The 25,911-nt window shown below is 46.6% G+C and overlaps 1 protein-coding gene across 5 annotated transcripts in view; it reads right to left on the bottom strand.

Moving 5' to 3' along the window:
- CANX (calnexin) overlaps positions 1-25,911 on the bottom strand; it is a 72,252-nt gene that overhangs the window by 29,661 nt on the left and 16,680 nt on the right. The window contains exon 1 of one of the 5 annotated variants that reach the window (XM_045026915.1): positions 1,525-1,644. The exons of 3 other annotated variants lie outside the window; for them this stretch is intronic. Coding sequence is in view for 1 of the 2 variants with exons in the window: in XM_045026914.1 (XP_044882849.1) it covers positions 92-100 (9 nt within the window). In the remaining variant the exon portion in view is untranslated. Of the gene's footprint in view, positions 1-91; positions 237-1,524; positions 1,645-25,911 lie in introns of those variants that run through there. One more of the 5 variants, XM_045026914.1, reaches the window with a different exon arrangement.

The raw sequence follows: 25,911 nt of genomic DNA, 5'->3' as shown, positions 1-25,911 counted from the left end.
TTCATGCTATATCTAGACAAGACACAAAGGCAGTTGTCAACTTAGCTAAAGTTCCAAAAGCAGATGGCTGCTTACTCCATAATCCAATCACCTGCAGCATTTCTTGTTGTACAGTCCAGAGAACTCCCTCTCAACTCTGAATGAGAAAGTTTGTTCTTTTCAGAATGATTGGCCGGGAGCAAGATAGAAAGCATCTGCTTCAATCCACGGTTTGTATGAGGGCATATCCAATGTTGAACAAGGGCTAAGGTCCCAGTTACATACTATTTTGAAAGAGACGATGACAGCTAATAAAGTTGTTTACGTTCAGGAAGTATACATTTTAAGTTTGCAAAATGTTAAGGAGGTGCTGTTGAATAGTCTGCACTTTGTAAGTCACCTTTGTTCTCCCATGCTTTTTACTAGGTATATTGTTTAATTTCCGTTTCCTCCTCCACACCTGGTGGCTCTTACTGCTCATTTGAACTCTTCCCCTCCAGTAACTTCCATCTGCTTCCCTCCTCACCCTAGCTCCATTCATATTGCTATAGTCTTGATATTATCTTTTATCCTCTACATCCCCGTCTGCAGAACTGTCTGTTCAGAAGAGCCATTTCTGAACATCCTGATTTTTACGACAGATCTAATCCTAGTGACTTTACCTCCCACATTCAAACAATATTAAAAACCCACCAACTCTGCATCCATCTTACACCCCTCTCACCCAAATCCATAATCTTTTTCCCATATCACCCTGGGATGACTAAATGCCACATTAGCTTCTCCCTGGATGGTCTGTGTCAGTCACATTGTCTACTCACCCCACCCATGAGAACAGGCAATCAAAGAATCTACCAGAATGGACTAGCTGTTCTCAGCCACAATTGTTTTAAGTCTAACAGGGTTTAATAAAAGTGCATGGGTCACTTACGCTGCTTACGTAGAGTCGTGTGGGCACAATAGACTCGGCTACCTGTGCTAAGATCACCGTTCCCCTCATGTTTCTGGACTCCCAATTCAGCCTGGCCTCTCCCCGGCTCAGTCAGTGTGTACCCAACCACTGGTCTCCCACCTGGGCATACCCCTCCCCCGGGGGACGTCCTCAGACACCCTCACCGTGCCGCCCAGGGCTCCATGCTTCCAGGGCCGAGCCACACCGACTCACCAACCCCCGTGCGCGGCCACACCCCGCACACCCGTTACAGGCCCAGCCCCCCCGCACCCCAACAGTTCTCTAAGGGGCCTAGACCCACCCAAGCTAAGTCTCACCTACCTCCCCCCCCAGCCTATGCTCTGCCCTTCACCCCTCCCCCACCCCAGGCCCTGCTACGCCCCACCCCTCCCCGTCGCTGCCTGCCCCACTAATAGAACCCCCTCCCCATGCACCCAGGGCCTCCGTGCCCTCACCCCGCCAATACCCCAGCATGCCCCGCGGGCAAGTCCTTTCCCTCAGCCCCCCCGGCCGTCGCCCAGCCTCCCGGCGGGCTTGGGGGACAGACAGGCCCTGCCCCCCCCCTTCTACCGGGCGGGGGTTACACCACTCACCTCGCCGCGCGCCCCCCGCAGCCGCCGTCCACAGCCCCGACTCCCCCGTCACGTGTCCTAGCCAGAACTGCTCGGCCGCCCGCCCGCCTATCTACCGCGCGCCAGCTGCGCCCCACCCCGACGGCCCCATTGACTGAGCTAGCAACCGACCTCCCGCGCCAGAGCTCATGTCGCATTCCGATTGGCCAGCGGCGCTGCCACTCGCCTGTTCTCCCGCCATAAGCCACGCCCCAACGGCGCTGCCTTTCGTGGAGCGCAGCGATAGGCTGGCCGGCTACGCAGGAAGTGTGCTCTGACTGGCTAACAGGAGAGAGGCCCTGGAGTGTGAGCGAGGAAGAGTCAGATGCCTGCGCAAGGAAGCGTTGCGCTTCTTAAAGGCGCAGTGCCTGGGTTTCCCCCCCCCCCTTTAAAATACCCCAATTTTAAAAACGTAGTAAGAGAAGGAGAGAAGAGCCACCATAGTTAAACAAAAAAGTAAAAGGCAGTGAGAGGCAAAAAAGGATAAAAACTAATGAGGAAAATAGACAAGAGCATAAACTCTGGCAGATGAAGTGTAAAAATATAATTAGCCCAAAAAGAATTTGAGGAACAACTAGCCAAAGACTCCAAAACTAATAGCATTTTTTTTAATACATTAGAAGCAGAAAGCCTGCTAAACAACCAGTGGGGCCTCTGGACGATCAAGATGCTAAAGGAGCACTCAAAAATGATAAGGCCATTGCGGAGAAACTAAATTCTTGGCATCGGTCTTCACTGTTGAGGATATGAGGGAGATTCCCAAACCTGAGACATTCTTTTTGGGTGACAGATCTGAGGAACTGTCCCAAATTGAGGTGTCATTAGAGGAGGTTTTGGAACAAATTGATAAACTAAACAGTAATAAGTCTCCAGGACCTGATGGCATTCACACAGGAGTTCTGAAGGAACTCAAATGTGAAATTGCAGGACTACTAACTGTCATCTATAACCCATCATTTAAATCAGCTTCTGTATCAAATGACTGGAGGATAGGTAATGTGACGCCATTTTTTAAAAAGGACTCCAGAGGCGACCCTGGCAACTACAGGCCAGTAAGCCTCACTTCAGTACCGGACAAATAGGTTGAAACTATCATAAAGAACAAAATTGTCAGCAGAGCCGTAACAAGGAATTTTTGCGCCCGAGGCAAGGGCCGGCTCCAGGCTCTTCAGCGGCAATTCGGCGGCATGTCCCTGAGTCCCTCTTGGAGAGAAGGACCCGCCACTGAATTGCTGCCGAAGAATTAATGAAGCGGCAGCGGCAATTCGGTGGCAGGTCCTTCCCTCTGAGACGGACTCAGGGACCCATTGCCGAAGAAGTGGCGGCGGTAGAGCTGCCACCGAAGCGCCGCTGATCGCAGTAAAGCTACGCCCTTCCGTTTTGTGCACCCGAGGCAAGTGCCTCACTCGCCTTGCCCTTGTTACAACACTGATTGTCAGACACAGATGAACATAATTTGTTGGGAAATAGTCAACATGATTTTTGTAAAGGGAAATCATGCCTCACCAATCTACTAGAATTCTTTGAGGGAGTCAACAAGCATGCAGATAAAGGAGATCCAATGGGTATAGTGTATTTAGATTTTCAGAAAGCCTTTGACAAGGTCCCTCACCAAAGGCTCTTAAGCAAAATAAGCAATCATGGGATAAGAGGGAAGGTTCTCTCATGGATTGGTAACTCGTTAAAAGATAGGAAACAAAGGGTAGGAATAAATGGTCAGTTTTCAGAATGGAGAGAGGTAAATAGTGGTGTCCCCCAGGGATCTGTACTGGCCCCAGTCCTATTTAACATACTCATAAATTATCTGGAAAAAGGGGTAAACAGTGAGGTGGCAAAATTTGCAGATGATACAAAACTACTCAAGATAGTTAAGTCCCTGGCAGACTGCAAAGAGCTACAAAAGGATCTCACAAAACTGGGTGACTGGGCAACAAAATGGCAGATGAAATTTAATGTTGATAAATGCAAAGTAATGCACATTGGAAAACAGAATCCTAACTATACATATACATAAATTAGCTGTTACCACTCAAGAAATAAATCTTGGAGTCATTGTGGATAGTTCTCTGAAATCATCCACTCAATGTGCAGCTGCAGTCAAAAAAGCAAACAAAATGTTGGGAATCATAAGAAAGGGATAGATAATAAGATAGAAAATATCATATTGCCTCTATATAAATCCCTGGTACGCCCACACCTTGAATACTGCGTAGAGATGTGGTCGCCCCATCTCAAAAAAGATATATTGGAATTGGAAAAGGTTCAGAAAAGGGCAACCAAAATGATTAGGGATATAGAACGGCTTCTGCATGAGGAGAGATTAATAAGACTGGGACTTTTTGGCTTGGAAAAGAGGTGACCAAGGGGGGATATGATAGAAGTCTATAAAATCATGAGTGGTATAGAGCAACAAAGAGTCCTGTGGCACCTTATAGCCTAACAGACGTATGGGAGCATGAGCTTTCGTGGGTGAATACCCACTTTTTCGGAGTACATGCATGGGGCCAGTACTGAGAGGGGTGGGGGGGCTAACAGAGACTAGCAGGGCTGGATTAACCTTTTGTGGGACCTCATGGAGCATGGCGCAGGGAGATCAGTCCCCGAAGTGAGGGGCCAGCCAGAGATAATGGGGCATGGCATGGCAGGGGAAGCCCCGCTCTGCCCAATGCGAGGGCACTATTTACAAACTGACAGTTGCCAGACACACAGTGGCCTGCCCGGCCCTATGCTGCCAGCGTGTCCCTTCCCCTCGGGGGCAGGCCCATGCCACACCACACAGCCCCCACCTCACCCAACACCCCCCGATTCCTTATGGCTAGAGGCCCCCCAGATGAAAAATCAGGACAGGGTAACAATCCTGAATTCAATTTCAATATATTTTTTTGAATTCAATTTCAATATATTTTTTAATCAATATCTTAGCCAAAAACAGAAAATTAAGTTGACGACAATTATTTGTGACAAGTTTGGTATGGGGAAGGGAGTGGGCCAGTTTTCATCAGAGAAACAAAAAATGTTGACTGACTTTCCTATAGCCCTGTTACTGCTAAATAGAGCCCTCCAACAACTGTAATATGCTCATCTCCTTACTGGTGTATAGAGCAGGGGTTGGCAACCTCCGGCACATGTGCCAAAGGTGGCACGCGAGCTGATTTTTGATGGCATGCAGCGGTGGGCTGAGCGGCTCAGCCCGACGCTGCTCTGGGGTTCCGGCTGCTGCCCCATTGCCACCCGGGGTCCCGGCTGCCAGCCCCACTCAGCACCCACTGCTGGCCTAGACAACCCCAAGGAACCCCAGGCTGGCAGCGTGCTGAGCAAGCTGGCGGCTGAGACCCCAGCGGAGCCACTCAACCCGCTGTCGGCCTGCGGTTCCATTCACTCAGCTGGAAGTGGGCTGAGCAGGACTAAATTCAACGAAATAGGGAAACAAGAGCAACTAATGACAAAGTGCAAGAACCTAGAGCAGTGGTCCTCCACCTTTTTCATCTAGCAGGTGCCAGACAAAGGACCGTGGTGGCGGACGAGCATCCGCTGAAATGCTGCTGAAATTCAGTGGCCCTTCGGCAGCGATGCCTCTGGATGACGCTGCTTGTCGGCGGCAAGCAGCGTCATCCAGAGGCGTCGGTGCCGAAATGCCGCCGAATTTCGGCGGCATTTTGGCAGATGTTTGTCCTCCGGCCAGTACGCGGGTGCACTGAGAGGCCCCTGTGGGCACCATGGCGCCCACGGGCACCACATTGGGGACCCCTGACCTAGAGAACCTCCTGAAGCACGGTGATCATTTTGATTTAAATGAACTTGAACTGAATTCAATTGAAGAATTGAGTTGTTGCCACATGCAAAATCTATGATGGACATTGTACAGTTTATTCATACCAGCAAACTTGTTGACATATATCCTAATGTGTACATTGCCACTCGTATTCTACTGACAATTCCTGTAACAGTAGCATCAAGAGAACAGAGTTTCTCAAAACTAAAGCTCATTAAAAACTATCTCCGCTCTACAAGGAGTCAGGAACACTTGACTGGTCTTGCAATCAAACAAGACATCACTTTGTCTTTGTCATACTATGACATTATTACTGATATGGCAGCCAAAAAAGCCAGAAAGATTGCTTTTAATTAAAAACTAATCCTTGTTTCAATACCTCTTCATATAAATTTCCAATAAAATGTTGACAAATTAAAAAAATTATATTATTTGCATCATTCTGTCAAATCAGAATTTTTTCTATAGTGCTACTTTTTAGTGCTAGTCCATCAGCATTACAGTGTGCTTAATTAACTTAAACATAAGCTTACAGTATTGGAAAACTTGCCACATGTATGTTATTAAAACCAGTTTGTGTTGCTAAGAGCAAGACAGGCACAGGGGCACCAGTTTAATAATCCCGCCTAGGGCACCATAAATCCTAAGGACGGTCCTGCCCCAGACCCACCCACAAATGCACAGTGCTCTGCACAACACCACCCCTGCCCACAGCCCCACCACAACTTCCCAGCACCCTCCACAGAACCCCTACTCCCTAGAGGGGCCACTTCTGGGAGGGGTGGGAGGACTGGCAGAGGCTAGCATAGTGGCCAAGGGTGGGAGGGTTGGCAGAGGCCAGCATAGGAGCCAGGGGCGGGGGGATTGGCAGAGGCCAGCATAGGGGCTAGTGCTTGGGGAGGGCAACCAAGGAACCAGTTACATCCATGGTCTATTCCCTCAGCCCAAGTCTGCCCCCCTATAACTGCAGGACAGTTATAGCAGCTTGATAACACACCTCTCATTGCATCTTTCACACCCTCCCCTTCCATCCTGAGCACTGTACCTGGCCCAGGACCCACCCATCAACACATAGTGCTGTGACCAACAGCGAGAACAAGACTGAAAAGAGGATGTGCACTACCTAGGCAGGCCATTCATTCAGTTTTAAGCCAGACAGTCCTGTCTTCGGTACTGACAGGGGATCATGCTCTTTAAAATGGTGTCCTCTGTGCAGCATAAGCTAGCACACACTGTGCTTGAGAGGTCATGCTGGCAGAGGGCTGGCCCACAGTATTCTGAAAGTACCTAGATGGCCAATATTCTGGGAATTGTCACTGGTCATCCTAGAACTATACCTGAGGCCTGGGGTATGATTTTTTTTTAATGAAATGTTTATATCTGCAAATATTACCAGATTTGGCAACACGGTCACTCCACATGTATCATTGTGCTGCACACTACTTAGGACTTTACTGCAACAGCAAGGACAGAATTCCCACCCTTCTGTTCCACATAGGGTGACCAGACAGTAAGTGTGAAAAATCGGGACGGGGGTAAGGGGTAATAGGAGCCTATATAAGAAAAAGACCCCAAAATCGGGACAGTCCCTATAAAATTAGGACATCTGGTTACCCTAGTTCCACAAGTATTAACTAAAAGAAGAATCTAGCAGAACACAGGGTCTGTGACACACAGTTGAGCAGTTCTGATTCTATCCAATAGATGGCAGTGACGTACATACACAGGCCAATTTATTATAGTAATGAGTGCCATTGAGACAGTGCTGGTGTAAAACAAACTCTTGCTGGTTGCTTAGATAGGTTTTGCTGAATGATATAAAAAAATAAGCAATGTTGTATTAATTTCTCTGAAACAAGGTAACACTGCAGATGTAAAATGTTTTGTTAATGCTAAGTATGTTGCAAAAATGAGGTTCATAATTCTCCTACCAATGCTGTGAAGTGGGGGAAGTACAGTCACCCATTGTTTAGACTGGGAAACAGAGGCACTGAGCAGGTGAGCAGTTTGCACAAGATCACACAACAAATTATTGGCACAGCAAGGATGAAAACCAAGAAGTCTCTGGCTCCTATTCCCTCTCCATAACTTATAATAAGGTCAGTGTAGGCCAGGGGCAAATAGGGATCTCAAATTAGGGAGAGCTGAGACAGACTGCTAGCATCATTAATCCTTTTAGGCAGATACTATTTAATGGCCTATTCTAACAAAGTCTGGGTTCTAGACTAGTAGTGTTTGATTTTATGGCCCAGGCGAGGGCATAACAGGATTTTTTTAAATGTAAAACTGTTTTAGGATGACATAATGAATCAGCAAGATGAATGTCACCAGGGAAACAATTCCACCACACTGAGCAAAGGCCCAATACCAGGTTCTCTAGAAAGGCACTAACATGGTTTCAAACCTGAGTGTGGTTACTCCCAGAGACTGAGTATACATTGTGGATAGGTGTGCAGAGAAACAGCAGCAAACAAATCACACAAATATGATCGCTTTCGAGATTAGGGGGCCTTAAATGCCAAGGTAAAAAAAACTTCCAGCTCAATACTTTTAGCACAAGGTAGAAGGGAACACCCAACAGAATCATCTGAGAAAAGTCACAAATCCTCAGAGACCTCCCAAGACATGATAGTGGAGAGACTGGAGTTTAGGTAAGATTGATGCACAGTAGACACAAAAGCCTGCTACAGTAGACAAACCAGAGGGAGGGGAAACAGAAGCACACACCAGAGTTTTGGCTGAGTTGGTGGTTAAGCAAGCACATGTTATTGAGATCAGCCCAAAGAATACCTGGGAGAAGCGTGGTGAAAAAGAGAGACCACAGGGCAAACATGACTTTGTGACAGGAGGCCGTTGTCTGTGTTTTTAAATGCTTCCATCAGGAAGGTTACCTGTGTTCACTGATTAACTGTTGTCTAAAGGAATAATTGCTGGCTTTGAAAGTAAATTCTAAGGAGCATAAGGAGTGCAACACCACAATGTGGTGAGGGGAGATGAGCACAACTAAGGATGAGTCAGAGTCCAGAATCTTCCTGTAAATGCATGAAATTCAAAAGCAAGAAGAGATTAGCCAGTCCCTGGAGTGAGCCAGCCCCTGGAATAATTGGTTCTCCATCTGATACTACTTCTTCTCTAGCACTGCCTCAAGATCAGATACAGAGCAGCAGCACCTCTTTTCCTCCAGCTACCTCCCATTTTCAGTTCTCTCCAAGTCTGGATCACTTACCAGTGAAAATTTCCTGTGTCCTGCCCACCATCTGCAATACCATTGCTACACCCCCACAGACTTTGAGCTCAGTTTTCACTGCAACTGACAGAAACAAAGCTGCCTGGAGGCATTCACTCCATTGCTAATCAGCAGGCAGCAAATGAAAAATAAATCAGATCAAGAGCTCTGGGGCCATCAATGGCTCTGTGCACTGACAGGCAGCAGGAAGTAAATACAACTGAACAGGAGGCGAAAATTGACTTTTGCTCACTTGAACTTTGCTCTGGGAGAGCGAAGAAAAGCCCCTTTCCATGTGTTGGGCAATAATCATAGGCTCCGGCAACCATTCCATGTAGAATAATGCATGACATGCTATTTCTGTAAAGAAGTTAGGCAAATACAGAGACAGCTCCTTGCAAGAAGAGGGTAGAGATCCAGGAAGGCAGAAAGAGATATGGACAAGGTCTAAAGGAAAGGAAGAGTTGACATTTTAAAAACAGTGAAGATGGATGCAAGGAATTTTATAGATTAGTTACAATGAATGGAAGAGGGAAAGGGGTAGGTGTTAAAAGGAAGAGGCAACAGAGGTCCAAGGTCAAACCATCAGTGAACAGAAATGAGGAGACAGGGAAAAGCAGCAGTCAACTGCAGCTGGGTGGAGATAGGGGACTCCTGTCTAAAAATACCTGGAATTAAAGGAACCCCCCCCCCAAAGAATAACAACTTTACAGCCCAGAGCACATTAGGCTCATAAAGCTTCAGACTCACCCAAGCAGAGGGGAGAGAGATGGGATCAGTTCCTAGGAGAATATCACCATTTGCTGCCTTTTTAATCTCCTCAACCTGCCCACAACACCTCTTCACAGGAGCTGCAGCTCTCTGAACACATATTCAGATATAGCCACTGGCTGGATGAGGTGGAACACAGTTGTTACAACACCCATACCCCAAAACTAGACATCTCTACTGCAGTTAACATGAAACTGGCAGCTCCTTGAAACTCAAGCAGCATGAAAGCTTGAAATAAACAATGGGGTCAAGTTGTTGTATTAAACAATCCTATATGCTTCCAAACATAGAGGCGAGGAAGGAAGTTCATCCTGGCACAGACACTCCGGCTAGCATAGGGACTGAGTTGAGGGGGCTGCCTTGGGCCTATCTGAATCTCTATCTACCAGGGCCAGTTTGACCCAGGCAATTGCGAGGGCAGTCCTGGACACTCCCCTAAATTACACCCTAGCTTTCATGACTCCTATGGGCATTGTGGCCGCATGGGACTAGCCAAGGTACTGGATTGCTCCGTCCACGTCCTTCCCACTTCCTTTGGCCCATCCTTGTTCTGCTCTCGAATGCCCTCTGGGCCAGTGGTATTCACTGTTAGAGCCTGATGCCTGCATTACTGTACTTTTGTACTAGCATATTTGTCATAAAAGGTCATAGACAAGCATAAATCGGTCTTCTGCTAAAATCTGATCTACTGTGAACTCTGCTCTGGAAATCCAAGGAATAGTAGTAGGAATCCTCAACTGGGAGAAGCAAGGGACTTCCAGATATAAGTAATAATATTACTTATTTCTTTATAGTGCTTTTGATTAGTAGATCTCAAAATGCTTTACAAAGGAGGTCAGTATCATCCCCATTTTACAGATGGGGAAACTGCAGCACAGAGCAGGGACATGACTTGTAGTGGGAGTCTCTGAGCTAAAAAGAATGATGTGATGAGACACAGTCTTTCAGTGTTAGCTCACTAGTTCCAGTTTGGCCCAGGCTGATAATGACTGACAGATGCTGCCATCTGACAGCTGTTCAGTAGCTTAGGTGGAATGAACTGATGGTCTCACTGTAGTTTCTAGGAAACTGGTGTCTGCATCAAAGAGCACCGTCACAAGTTGTACCCTGCTGTTGCCTGGAAGATCCAGTAGCAGAGCTGGCTCAAAATATTTTGTTGAGAATATTTGAAAATTGAAATTTTCTCCAGACAAGCTTCCTTTCTTATTGAAAAAACGGAAACATTTTCAGTTTTTCCTGACCAAATACCAAAATGTCTCAATTTCTGACAACTACAAACATTTGGTTTTAGATGTAAAAAAAACAAACAAAAAACAAACAGTGAAGACTCAAAACATGCAGAGTGGTTGTGTGGGGAGGGGTAACTGAACAGTTTCCCTCTCCTGAAAATAAAAACATTTCAAAACATTTCAAAACCAGCTCTATAGTGAACAGGTGCACAGACCGAACTACTGTCTTCACTACAAGCTGTTGACCCAGGTCATGGCCAAGTCAGATTAGCAGGACTGTGTGATCAAACCAGCCCCACTGTCAGTGCCAGGGCTGCTCCCTAACTTTAGAGTCTGCAGCAGAAGTTGAAGACTCAGGGCCAAATACATTCCTGGTGTAACTCATTGACTTCAGTGCGATATCATCCTTCAGCAGTTGTCTGTCTGCCCTACCTCATCCAGTACTTAGAAGCAAGTAGGGGTCCATGTTAGAGCAGCTGCATTAATTTCATACTATGTAATGAACACAGACGTTACCCTGTACCCCCAACCTATCCTAGTCCTGCCCTGCAGCACACAATAAACAATTGGACAACTTACAGTGCTAACTCACTGAACTCTTTCCAAACTCTGAGGGCTTGGCTACACTTGAGAGTTACAGCACTGGTGGTGGCTTTACAGCGCTGTAACTTACTCCCCGTCCACACTGGCAAGGCACATACAGTGCTGTATTTCCCCGGCTACAGCGCTGGTTGTACTCCACCTCGACGAGAGGAATAAAGAGAACAGCACTGCTGCTGCAGCGCTGGGGTGCCAGTGTAAACAGTGATTAATCTTACTACGCTGTAACTGACTTCCAGAACCTTCCCATAATGCTTTTTAAGTAAAGATAACACTCTTTATTTTGTTGTGATGCCTCTCTTTGTTTTGTTGTGAACTCGGGGCTCCCAAAGCTGCTTATCTAAAAAACAAACACAGCTACTGTTTGCTCGAGCAGAGGCAGGGGGACGAATGTCCACAGCTAGTGTTTGCTTGAGGACAGAAGCAGCCTGAGGGAGGGGAGTCCGTTTTGGAGCAGCTGCTTATCTGTTCTGAAAGCTATTTGCATTTAGTGAATGAGAGAGGGGTGGGGGAAGGGGTTGAAACTTTTAAAAGGATTGAAGGGTGGTGCTGTGTATCTTCAAGTCCTTAGAACTTGCAAGGCAGGGAGCTGACACAGTGTCAGCTCCAAAAATCCACTCTCTCTGTCTCCCCCACGCTCCCTGTCACACTCCACCCCACCCCCCTCTTTTGAAAAGCATGTTGCAGCCACTTGAACGCTGGGATAGCTGCCCATAATGCACCACTCCCAGCAGCGCTGCAAATGCTGTCAGTGTGGCCACACTGCAGCGCTTTCCCTACACAGCTGTACGAAGACAGCTGTAACTCCCAGCGCTGCACATCTGCAAGTGTAGCCAAACCCTGAGCTGTTTTCATTAGACCTAATCCTGGAGCTGGACAGGCCATATGTAGGCTGTGTCTACACTGCCACTTTCAGCGCTAAAACTTTAGTTGTTCATGAAAAAACACACCCCTGAGTGACAAATGTTTTAGCACTGAAAAGCACCAGTACAGACAGCTCTTCTCCCAGCAATAAAGCTACCACCCCTCGTTCGGGGTGGTTATTTTTTATTGCCGGGAGAGCTCTCCCCCGGCAATAAAGTGTGACTACACTGCCCACGTCACAGTGCTGCCACAGTCGCGCTGTAACATGGGCAGTGTAGACATACTCTACACTGGCAAGTTTCTGCACAACAAGTTATACCACTTTTATGAAAGCACTGGAATTAAACCGCTGTTGAATGTCCATACTGTGCTCCTTGAGATGGTGGAGCACATCCCCATTAGCAGCTCTTGCAATGGCAAAGAGAACAGTGCATTATGGTAGCTATCCCACTGTGCAACTGGCCACAGGGTGCTTTGGGAAAGGTTTGCAATGCCTCATGGGGCAGGCACAGCATCACATGATGCAGGTTTCCCAATCTCATTGTTCCATGGGCATCCTACTACATTGCCAGCTGCTTTTCAACTGAAGAGGGGGTGGGTGGCAAAGTGGGTGACAGGGAGTGTGTGTGTGTACAGGGGTGGGTGGGAGAGAGTGTGTTTTGGGGGGGACAGAGTGTGCCAGCATGCTGTCTTGTAAGTTCAGACAGCGGCAGGAAGCAACCAGTCCTGAGGCAGGGGAAGGGGGAAACCCCAACATCAGTCCTCGCCTCCCTCCCCAGCTCTCTGCACAGCAATCTGTCTTTCTCTCTCACACACAGGCCTGCCTCTGTGTTCAACAGCAGGAGCATTCCACATGAATGGTTTGCCTTGTGTTCCTGAGCAGATCAGCACAGCACCCAGAAACGAGCTTTGAAAGCACTGGAATGGGTTACCTAGGGAGGTGGTGAATCTCCATCTTTAGGGGTTTTTAAGGCCCCACTTGACAAAGCCCTGGCTGGGATGATTTAGTTGATGTTGGTCCTGCTTTGAGCCAGGGGTTGGACTAGATATCTCTTGAGGTCTCTTCCAACCCTAATCTTCTATGATTCTATTAAAGGGGAGGGGCACATGTCTCCAGGACAGCCAAGTTCAAACCAATGAGCAGAGTGTCCACTTCTGGGATTATGGGACACTTCCGGAGGCCGATTGATTGGTTTCTGCGCAGTAATGTGTTTACACGGCCAATACAGTGCTGGAGCCTCTGCGCGTTAAGGCTTACGACTCTCGTCGAGGTGGCTTTTTTGCAACGCTGCAACTGAGAAGTTTCTGCACACAAAGTGGCTTGGCAGTGTGTACACCTCGGGAGTTCCACTGCAGAACGCTGCTTTACTTCACAGTAGCTTGCCAGTGTAGACAAGGCCTTAGAGGGAACTTAAAGATTTGAATAATTCCCCTGAGCCTTCCGCCTAACATAGCTCTCTGTGACAAATCAAAACCTTGCCAGCCACTTCCTCCTCCTAAAGAAGACAGACAACCAAATGTGGCTCGTGCTGGAGGATGAAAGAGAGGTTTCTGAGGCTCTGCAGTGGTTCATTTTGGACGTACAGTAAGTCACTAATGTGAAGAAGGGACTCAGTCCCAATGAAGTGGACCTTGTTACAGGCCACAGAATTTGAAGCTTCGCACTCCTATTCCCCACCAAGCGTGAGATTCAAGGAAGGACACAATTCACATTTTCTAGCATATATATTTGGCCATGGCACTTCAAGTCCAGCCAGAGGAGGTTTCAGTAGCTGAAGTGGAAGACTGGATTTGGGTGGGTTCTTTTAACTCGATTAAAGTTCTGGCCATCACCAAGGGAAATTTGTTTATTTGCATTTTGTATCTAATGTTATTATATTTTAATATTTCCTGGTGAGGAGGTGCAAATATTTGCCTGCAAATCCGAATTGTTAAAGAATGATTTGCAGTCTTTGATTTTTAACTAGCATCACCTAGCCAGTATCATTGTTGTGGTCACAAAGGTGAAAGAGGGTGGGGAAGCTCTTCCTGGTGCTATGCAGTCCATCCCCGGGCAGAGTTTTTGTTTTCCAGTGCCTTGTTAGGTTTACTTTTCAATGCCTAAGTGGTGGGTGTTGTCTTCATTCCGTTCCACTACTTTGGGTGTGTCACCTGAATTAATCTAGTCGAAGGGAAGGTCCCAGTGCACTACATGGGTAATATCATTTTGCTCTAACTGGTGGCCACATCATCTTTGGAAAGATTGTTACAGGCTAGGATTCCCTCCCTATTCAAGCAATTCATAATTTGCCACCCCCTCTGGGGCTGCAATGTACACAAGCTAGAAGCATATTGCAGAGGGTTTTACTGGGCCTAGCACATCTTGCCCCCTGCAGCTTTTGTCTGTGAGATAAAGCAGATAGATCACTGTGGCATTTGGACACATAGGGTCAGAAATACCCAATCTAGATTTACAAGGCAGGAACTATGCATTTAATTGCCCCAGGAGGCTCTTTTACAGTTATTTATCAAACAACAATAAAAAAGTTCTCTCTGTAAACTACAACCCCTAGTAGTTATTGGGGGGTTTTGCAGGGGTGTTCTGGAAAATGAGGGATTGAACCGGGGAAAAATACAAGGGCAAGTGTGATGGGGTGAATGGCCTTCGCCTGTTCCTAACATTTCTCCATTAAGGAATCAGCATCAAACTGGTTCTGCTACAGCTCCCAAATGTTTTCAATTTGCAGCACTTCCCCACCCCCCGTATCTGCTACTGCTTAAGCTTCACTATGTGGTTTTGGGCCTAATTCTGCCTTCTTTGACAGTGTTGAGTGGCCCTTTACTCCTCAAGGAGTTTAATTATTTGCAAAAAAGGCACTGTTCAATGTGAGTAAGAGGAATATGGGCAGCATCAAGACTTTTTATTTGTATATTCTAAGGATCCCAACCTGCCCTCTGTCTCTGTGGGTGCCAAGGATAAGAACCCAGCAGAGTTGGGTACAGGGTGCAGAAGAATGTCTCCCTGATATTGCATTTGCAGGTAAAACTGGCTACTTGGTATTGTTTATCAAGTCCATCAATTCATTTACATTTCTTCAGTTAAACACAAACATTGCATTTTGTACCTGTGATAAAAACATACCTAACTGATATCAGACTCTGCTACTGCCTCAGTTTCCCCATCTTGGGGTTCTCAAGAGACTGTCCCCAGACTCTTGTACAAATAACTCCCTTTTGTTGGGTCTGGTTTATTAAAACAACACAGTTTAATTGGCAACATAAACCAAATCCAGTCTTTCCCCAGCTCCACAGTTTCTTCGGCCTGGTCTACACTAGGACTTTAATTCGAATTTAGCAGCGTTAATTCGAACTAACCGCTCAACCGTCCACACCAGGAAGCCATTTAATTCGAACTAGAGGGCTCTTTAGTTCAAATTCGGTACTCCACCCCGACAGGTGGAGTAACGCTAAATTCGACATGGCTAGCTCGAATTAGGCTAGGTGTGGATACAAATCGAACTTAGTAGCTCCGGGAGCTATCCCACAGTGCACCACTCTGTTGACGCTCTGGACAGCAGTCGGAGCTTGGATTCTCTGACCAGCCACACAGGAAATTGTAGGGATATTAAAGAAGGTTTATATTAGACATGGTTTATATGAAAAATGACTTATTGGTAATTGATGCCTCATAACTAAAGGTTTATGTTAAAAGTAAATTTGTGATTCTAACCTGCAAGCCACCAGCTGTGTCTGTGTGAAGCCTGCTCAAAGAAATACTTTGTATAAAACTTGTTAAACATTAATTAACTCTAAGTAAGCCAAAACAGTAGCTGTTATAGTGTATAGCTAGAGACCCCCACCCTCTGTAAGTTTTCATCTCACTTTATCTTTGATTGTTAAAAGACAGGGAGTCTCACATAAATTGGTAACACCCCAAAAAGCAAAGAGACAGTAAAATAGATGTGATTAAGATAGAGAATGTATGTGACTGAATGGTTAGGGAGTTACCAGTCTGAAGAATTCAGTGTTGGCTGAAGAAGGTGTCAAGTGGGATCAACCAGATGACCCACCACACCTCAAAGGAAGGAAAAACAAGCATCTGACAGAATGGAGCCAGCCATCTGCTGATTGATTTAGCAACAGCAGAATGAGGCAACTCCTATGAACTAACATAGGGAAAAATGCCTATAAAACTGGACTCTAAAGACTGAGGACTTTGAGTCTATGGTTCTGATACCAACCTCCAGGAGCATCAGATGCATCTGACACAGACTCGGCTCCATCCTCATGACCAAGATACCTGGCCAGTAACTTGGCATGAGCAACATCTAGGCTGGTAACTATAACATCTATACAGAACCTGAATGAATGATTGTGTGAATGAATATGTGTGTGTGTGTGTGTGTGTGTGTGTGTGTCTGTGTCTGTGTCTGTGTCTGTGTCTGTGTCTGTGTCTGTGTCTGTGTGTGTATAAGGAATAAGTAGTAATGGAAACAAGTAGGAAAACATTGTCTTTTGTTTTGTTATGGTATTTACAATAAATGTGGCATCTTTGCCTTATCCCTCTTAATAAGATCCTGCTGGTTTTTATTATATTGGTACAACATTTTGGTGGAGAATAGCGAAAGGGGGATTATGGTATTTTTGCCTCACTTATTGTAAACCAATCTGTGTGCACACAACCGGCTCTAGAGCACGGTTCTATTCTTGGTTAACCAAAACTGCTGGCCCCCGTGTGGGTAGCAGGAAAATAAAGAGCTCATAAAATTATTGACAAAACCTGCTGGCCCCCGGGTGGGTAGTAGGAAAAGATTGTTAACAAAACCTGCTGGCCCCCGGGTGGGTAGTAGGAAAAGAAAATATTGTTAACAAAAACTGCTGGCCCCCGGGTGGGTAGTAGGAAAAGTAAAATTGTTAACAAAAACTGCTGGCCCCCGGGTGGGTAGTAGGAAAATTGTTAACTAAATCTGTTGGCCTCCGTGAAGGTAGCAGAAAAAGAAATATATATATATATATATATATCAGGAGCAACAAGAGGGTCCCAGGGACCAGACAGTGCTGCTCGCTAAACAAAATTTAAAATGTTTAAGAAAAGGCAAGGGAAAACAGTCCCAGAGGAAAAAATGAAGTCAAAAGTAGCTTCTACCTCACCTTTTATTAAAGAGAGAACGCCTTTTCAGCAAATTCTCCAAAGATATGGGCACAGTCCTTGGACTGAACAAGCCCTTGCAGATATCTACACCATTTTGGACCTAGAGGATAGATTGGCCCAATATATCCTCATATGCAAACCCCTAAATGCAGTAAAAAGAGATGCTGCAGGGATCTGGCTGCTGTGGAAGGCTTGTAATGACAGCTACCTCCACCTAGCAGCCTGTAAAGAGGAGAAAATACCTCTAAAAGAAAAGCTATCCCAATTGGAAAAAGGGGTAGAAAATTGGAAAGTAATGGCTCATTGGGAAAAAGAGGCTTGGGACCCCCAAAAAACATGGGAAGAAAATATGTGAAACAACCATTGTAAGCTGCTCTTTTAGGAATTAAGGGTTATAGTGCTTAATATTTATCAGTTTGGTTTTTGTTGTTGTTGTGGTTGGTTGTTGTTCACAACTGTTGGGAAAATGTAAAAACAAAAAAACTGCATTAAGATTTAAAGCCTCTGCTGCAAAAGCAGAGAAATAAAAATGTATGTAGTACCCAAACCCAGTTAAGTGCCCTTAAGGTTGGGTACAGAGAGTTAAAACAGCACTCTCACATCTTACAACAGCAGTAACATCAGAAGAAAAAACATTTGAGACCCCAGAAGGGTCAGGTTTTTGGGACCCCTCTGGAGAGTGGGAAGGGGGATATTTGGGTAGATTCCTCCTCCCAGGGCCAGAATGCCATGGCAAAGTGGCTGGGAATTCCTGCATCTGCCTCAGACCTCCAGGCCATGGCAAAGTGGCTGGGGATTTTAAAATGAAATTTATTTATTTTTTTTGCACCACTTAATTAGCATTTGTGCAGCCCCAAGTACCAAACACACTGTGGCAGAGACTAAGCAGGGTCTGCCATGTGGAAGCACTGTGCTAATTTATTTTTAAGCTTTTATCTTTCAGGCTCTAAAACCAAAACATCAGGAGAGCTGGTACCAGCTGAAGAGTTATAAAATACCATGGTTATAGTGTCGCGACAAAGTCTTTGTTCAGTGTTCTGTGTTGCATGTTCTCTGTTGCATGTTCTGTGTCTGTCTCTAGTGGTGTCCTGTGCTAGCATTGGGTCCAGAAAAAAAAATACTACACTAGACAGAGCAAATGTCTTTTTCTCTCTCTACTTCCCCCATGTCCATCCAACTTATCAATCACCACTTGTGTCCAAAAGACTTTGGTCCCCAGTGCATCAGGTTTATTTTTTGTTAGGTTTTCCACACTTTTCTCTATACACTCTGGTTCTACTTCCCCAAGTCCTAAAGGGTAGTTCTTGGACCCCCCATAACCTGTAAGACCTTGGCCCATAATTGCAGGGCCCCATCTTTCAGGTCCCCAAAAACCTCTTAAGTACAACTGTTAAAAATAGGGAATTCTGCAACATTTTAGCAAATAAATGTTAAAGTCCAAATCAGCTTAACCCTGCATAACAACTGTGGTCCTCCTACAAAATCTTATTTCTTGTGTGTGCTTAAGAACCTCAGAAACTTTTATTGTTTGATGGCTATTGCAGCATCAAACTTGCGCCTCATCTTATGTGTCAATGTACCCAATTATTGTAATGGTTATGGTTTTATTGTATTCCCAATTATTATAACTATAATTGTTTGGATTTGTGTTTAGGTTATATCTGGTCTTTAGTCAATTGTAATGGTTTTAGTTATATTCACCTGGTTATAATTGTTTGGTTTGTTTACAACAAATCACCTGTGCCCTACCATGACAACAACTACTGTAATGATCATAGATCAAGGGGCAGAGTGTTAGCAGCCCCCAGTAGATAAATGTAAATGCAATATCAGTACTGTTTTTACTAAACAAATAACTTATTACTGGTATAATATATTCTTTGGATGGTCCCCAACCACTACTGGCATCCTATCAGTAATGCTACATCCCTTAATAGTTGTCTTAGTATTAAATTGTATTTGTATTATTAAAATGTTTAGCATGTGCTTTTGGATAAAAAGAATGTACAATAGATTGGAATCACAAACCCATGTTGCCTCACAGTACCTTCTTTTAAACAGGTTACATAGAAAGTGACACTAACGAATATATGTATATCGTAGTGTCAAAAGGGGGATTATGTAGGGATATTAAAGAAGGTTTATATTAGACATGGTTTATATGAAAAATGACTTATTGGTAATTGATGCCTCATAACTAAAGGTTTATGTTAAAAGTAAATTTGTGATTCTAACCTGCAAGCCACCAGCTGTGTCTGTGTGAAGCCTGCTCAAAGAAATACTTTGTATAAAACTTGTTAAACATTAATTAACTCTAAGTAAGCCAAAACAGTAGCTGTTATAGTGTATAGCTAGAGACCCCCACCCTCTGTAAGTTTTCATCTCACTTTATCTTTGATTGTTAAAAGACAGGGAGTCTCACATAAATTGGTAACACCCCAAAAAGCAAAGAGACAGTAAAATAGATGTGATTAAGATAGAGAATGTATGTGACTGAATGGTTAGGGAGTTACCAGTCTGAAGAATTCAGTGTTGGCTGAAGAAGGTGTCAAGTGGGATCAACCAGATGACCCACCACACCTCAAAGGAAGGAAAAACAAGCATCTGACAGAATGGAGCCAGCCATCTGCTGATTGATTTAGCAACAGCAGAATGAGGCAACTCCTATGAACTAACATAGGGAAAAATGCCTATAAAACTGGACTCTAAAGACTGAGGACTTTGAGTCTATGGTTCTGATACCAACCTCCAGGAGCATCAGATGCATCTGACACAGACTCGGCTCCATCCTCATGACCAAGATACCTGGCCAGTAACTTGGCATGAGCAACATCTAGGCTGGTAACTATAACATCTATACAGAACCTGAATGAATGATTGTGTGAATGAATATGTGTGTGTGTGTGTGTCTGTGTCTGTGTCTGTGTCTGTGTCTGTGTCTGTGTCTGTGTCTGTGTCTGTGTCTGTGTCTGTGTGTGTATAAGGAATAAGTAGTAATGGAAACAAGTAGGAAAACATTGTCTTTTGTTTTGTTATGGTATTTACAATAAATGTGGCATCTTTGCCTTATCCCTCTTAATAAGATCCTGCTGGTTTTTATTATATTGGTACAACAAAATGACCCGGGAAAATTTGAATTCATTTTCCTGTCTGGGCACTTTGAATCTGACGTCCTGGCTGGACATCGGGGCGAGCTCAACAGCACCTGCAACGATGCAGAGCTCTCCAGCAGAGGAGTCCGGCCAATCCAAGAATAGAAAGAGGTCCCCAGCATGGACAGACCGGGAAGTCCTGGATCTGATCGGTGTGTGGGGCGAGGAGTCTGTGCTGTCGGAGCTGCGCTCCAGCAAGCGGAATGCAAAGACCTTTGAGAAGGTCTCCAAAGCAATGATAGAGAAAGGATACAGCCGGGATGCAATGCAGTGCCGCGTGAAAATCAAGGACCTGAGACAAGGCTACCAAAAAGTCAGAGCGGCAAACGGACGCTCCGGAGCCCTGCCCCAGACATGCTGCTTCTACGAGGCACTGCATGCCATTCTAGGTGGGTCTGCCACCACTGCCCCGCCAGTGACCGTGGACTCAGTGGATGGCATAGTGAACCTGGACAGTTCCTCCTCGATGTTCGCCGATGGGGAAGATGAGGAAGGGTCTGTGGAGGTCGGCGCAGGCGACAGCGAACACAATACCGCTTTCCCTGACAGCCAGGATCTCTTCATCACCCTCACAGAGATCCCCTACCAACCCTCCCCAGCCGTTAACCCGGACTCTGAATCAGGGGAAGGATCAGGCGGTAAGTGCTATAAACATGTAAACATTTATTTTTTATAAAACAGGTATAAAAAAATAGAAATACTATATATAAAATTTTCAATGAAAAACTATATGAAAAGTAGGTCCACACATATAGGGCTTGAACAATAATCCTCCAGGGACAATTCAAGAAAGGTCTCATTTAGGTCCTCAAAAAGCCTCCGCAGGAGGTTCCTGGGGAGAGGTGCCTTGTTGGGTGCTCCGTGGAAGCACACTCTTCCGCGCCAGGACATCCTTATGTAGATGGGAATCATCGCCTCCACAAGCATGGCCGCATATGGTCCTGGTCTCTGCAGGGCTTCCCTTAGCATCCGCTCTTTGTGACTCCGAGGGACCCGCATCAGGGTGATCTCGTTCATGAAATGCTGCATCTAATTAGGGCAATTAGTGTATTGTTACTGTTGTGAATGGTTGACTTTTACTTTGCATAACAATGACCCTCGCTTAACAGCCACGTGTTGTAGGCCACATAGGAAAAGCATACATTGATCTTTCCCGTGCACTGGCGGGAGTGGCTGGAAAAGGGTCAGAGTATATGATTTCCAGATTGCCTTTAGTGGGAGGGCACAGCTATCCATTAACTGATAAGCAGAATGTACTGTAAGGCTTACCAGGACTGTCTGCTAGACGGATTCAGCTGTCTCTCCCCACTTGTCCGCTCTCCTGTGCAATGCCGCAGCCAATGAGAGCGTATTCCGAAATCTCGAACTTGTCCTGAGATCTCGTGAGACTTGTTGCCCTGTATGGTCTTGTTCAGAGAAACTGACTAGACTGTGTTCACTGTTCGCAAACATGTATCTGTTCAAGGAAATCAGTTACTTTTCCCATCACACAGCTTCGGCTCTTTCCCGGACTGCCCCGGCATCCCCCTTGCAGAGGCTGGCGCAGATTAGGCAGCGAAAGAAAAAGACTAGGGACGAGATGTTCGCGGAACTGATGGCCTGCTCCAGAGCCGAGGCGGCAGAGCAGAGACAGTGGAGGGAGACCCTATGTCAACAGCATCGCACACACATCGAACGGGAGGACAGGTGGCGGCAGGAAGACCAGCAGGCGACTCAAACGCTGCTTGGGCTAATGAGGGAGCAAACGGACACGCTCCGGCGCCTTGTTGATGTTCTGCAGGACCGCAGGCAGGAGGACAGAGCCCCCCTGTAGTGTATCTGCAACCGCCCTCCCCCGCCGAGAAGTCCTGCCCCCCCCTCACCCAAAAGTACAAGACGGCGGGGCGGTAGGGGCCGTGAGAACTGTCACTGCACCACTGCATAGCGCTAATGTACCACACACCTCTCACGCTATAAATTTGTAGAAGTGCTTCCCTTACAGGCTCACCCAGTCCCAAATCCAAGTTTCATCCCCCCACTGTGTATTAGATTATTAAAAGCTGTTTGCTGTTATTCACTGTTTCGGTCACGTCTTTCGTGTCAGAGGTTTTTTTTGTGTATGGGGGGGGAGGGGATTTATAATTGCACAGTATAGCCTACATTACCAGGGTACAGACTTGGGGCCATGATCAACTGTAGGGCACACACACACTGCAGTCAGTAGGCACCAGGGTCACTCTGTGTGGTGTATGCTGCCCCGGGTCATTCTGTGATGTGTATGCTTGTCCAGGGTCCTAGCGCCTGCCACCCCCTTAATGTTAAGGCACGCTGCCCTTACCATGCACTTCCACCGTAGCAACGAGCCTCTCCGCTGCCCTGAGCCCCAACAAGAGCCCTCATCCACGGACAGATACTCACCCTTCCCCCACACCCCTCACCCCTTCCTACGCCCAAACCCGCAGCCCAATGCTGTCATCCAAACCCCTATCCAAAGAAGGCACCACTCGCCCCTTCCTGCAAACCCACCCCTTCCTGCAATCCCTCCCCTTCATGCACAACCACTTGCAACCGTCCCCCACCCCAGAGACCTATGTAGGAGCAGGAGGATGTCATTCCTCTATGGAACAAGCGGTCTGTACATCAGTGCACACCGTGCCCAGCACAGTATGCGTCCATGTTTCAACACCTGAACAGAAATGCAAAGTAAAACAAAGATTTATTAATAATGAGTGTAACAATTAATTTGCTTTAAAACGTGCTTTGGAAGTGGGGGAAACTTGGAGAACGGGGTATGTAACCGCAGATCGAAATCGACACATACAGACACAGGCCCAGGGTCAGTTTCTCTTGAAAGCAAGTGGAGAGTCATAGGTTACCCTGCTCTCCGAGGAAACTTGCTTTCAAAGCCTCCCGGATACACAGCGCTTCCCGCTGGGATATTCTCTCGGCACGGGTGTCTGGCTGAGCGTAAACTGCAGCCAGGCGATTTGCCTCAACCTCCCATCCGGACAAAAAGGTCTCGCCCTTGCTCTCACAGAGATTGTGTAGCACACAGCAAGCAGCAATAACTACGGGGATATTCTTTTCGCTGATGTCCGAGCGAGTCAGTAAGCTCCGCCATCTCCCCTTGAGACGTCCGAAAGCACACTCCACCACCATTCTGCACTTGCTCAGCCGGTAGTTGAAGAGTTCCTTCTCTCTGTCCAAGGCGCCTGTATAGGGCTTCATGAGCCAGGGCATTAGCGGGTAGGCTGGGTCCCCGAGGATCACTGTAGGCATCTGCACATCCCCAACCGTTATTTTGTGGTCCGGGAAGAAAGTACCTGCCTGGAGGCGTTTAAACAGACCAGAGTTCCTGAACACGTGCGTCATGAACCTTGCCCGCCCACCCAACGAAGATGTTGGTAAAACGTCCCCTATGGTCTACCAGTGCTTGCAGCACCATTGAAAAGTAGCCCTTTCGGTTAATGTACTCGCTGGCCTGGTGGGCTGGTGCCAGGATAGGGATGTGAGTCCCATCTATAGCCCCACCGCAGTTTGGGAATCCCATCGCGGCGAAGCCATCTATGATGTCCTGGACGTTTCCGAGAGTCACTACCTTTGAGAGAAGTTGCTCAAAGATTGCGTGGGCTACTTCAATCACAGCAACCCCCACGGTAGATTTGCCCACGCCAAAGTGGTTCGCTACTGACCGGTAGCTGTCTGGCGTTGCAAGTTTCCAGAGGGCTATGGCCACTCGCTTCTGCACACTCAGGGCTGCTCGCATCCGGGTGTCCTGGCGCTTCAGGGCAGGGGACAGCAAGTCACAGAGTTCAAGGAAAGTGCCCTTACGCATCCTGAAGTTTCGCAGCCACTGTGATTCAACCCAGACTGCAGCACTATGCGGTCCCACCAGTCCGTGCTTGTTTCCCGGGCCCAGAATCGCCGTTCCACAACATGAACTTGACCCATTGCCACCATGATCTCCACGGCGCGGCGTACCCTGCTTTGTGAGAGGTCTGCGCCACTCTGTGAATTCCTGTCCTCACCGCGCTGCCGGAGCCTCCTCGCCCGATTTCTCAGCAGCTGACTGTGGAAGAGGTGGACGATAAGGTGCGAGGAGTTGACAACGGCCATAAGTGCAGCGATGATCGCAGCGGGCTCCATGCTCGCAGTGCTGTGGCGTCCGCGCTGTAACCGACCAGAGAAGGGCGCGAACAGATTTCCCGCCGGAGCTTTCAGGGAGGGAGGGCGTGATTGACGGTTCAATGACAACAGTTACCCAAAAGCACCCTCAACACATTTTTCCCCCAGGAGGCATTGGGAGCTCTACCCAGCATTCCAATGGGCAGCGGGGACTGCGGGAACTGTGGGATAGCTTCCCACAGTGCACCGCTTCCAAAGTTGACGCCAGCCCCGTTACTGTGGACTCAGAAATTCGAATTAGTGTATTTACTGTGGATACACAAATTCGACTTAAGTAGATTCGAAATAGTCTTGTAGTGTAGACAAGGCCTTCAGCTCCTGGCTGGGCACAATAGTTCTTTCCCCAAACCACAGGTGCTGCTGCCTGACAATTCCTTAAGCCTCTTCAGGCTATTTCTCCTCGTACAAAGAAAAGGAGTACTTGTGGCACCTTAAAGGCTAACAAATTAATTTTAGCATGAGCTTTCGTGAGCTACAGCTCACTTCTTCGGATGCATAGAATGGAACATACAGACAGGAGATATTTATACATACAGAGAACATGAAAAGGTGGAAGTATGCATAACAACAGGAAAAGTCTAATCAATTGAGATGAGATGAGGTGCCACAAGTACTCCTGTTCTTTTTGCGGATATAGACTAACACGGCTGCTACTCTGAAACCTCTCCTCGTACAGTTTCTGTTGCTGCCCTTCACTGCATGTCACTCTAGCTAGGCATTTTCATCTGACTGGCATAGAGAGCCTCATCTTCTCTAACCCTGACTCCCAAGCAGGTTTTTCTTCTCTCAGTGATGGAGGAGGCTCCCTCTCACAGGAAGTCCCACCCATTAGGCCATCAGGTGATCCTGGTCACTTGACCCAACCACTGTCCTCTGGGGCCAGAAAACTAGCTACCCATGTTGGGCTGAGCCCAACTCCCTAATAGGGTTAGCCCACCCTGTGACAGTAACCCATGAGCTTAGTGATGTTTAAACACATGCTCCAAGCATAACTTTGAACTAACTGCCACATCTATGTCCACAACTCCTCCCAGTACAGAGCCACAATGGTTTGAGGACTGAATGTCTTGTTGAACGTTCATGGCAAGCCTGAAACGCCATCTCCTTCTAACAGAGCCTAATGGTGGGATACACAGCTGCTTGCACAATCCCTCAGGCATTTTCTCATGGTCCCATGCAATTTCTGTCCCTGACTTCTGAACACCTCGTTCATTACATTACAAGCACTTACCTTAAAATCTCACCTTAAACCACCCCCTTCTACCTCACCTACACCTTATAATTCCCACCTACTCCCTCTGTATAAGAACTTGTTTTTCTGAATAGTCACCATAACACTTTACTGACTGCTGCAGCCTTATATTATTTCACTCGATAGTGCATTTTGGGAGCGCAGTTTGTGTGGGAGAAGCTGTCAAAGACAAAGTTAAATTCTTCAGCAGGATGCTTCACTGTATTGA

The sequence above is a fragment of the Mauremys mutica genome, chromosome 8 (assembly GCF_020497125.1).
Source record: "Mauremys mutica isolate MM-2020 ecotype Southern chromosome 8, ASM2049712v1, whole genome shotgun sequence".
Lineage (NCBI taxonomy): Eukaryota > Metazoa > Chordata > Testudines > Geoemydidae > Mauremys > Mauremys mutica.
Note: the sequence above shows the minus strand (reverse complement) of the source record. Positions and strands in the feature narration are given on the sequence as shown.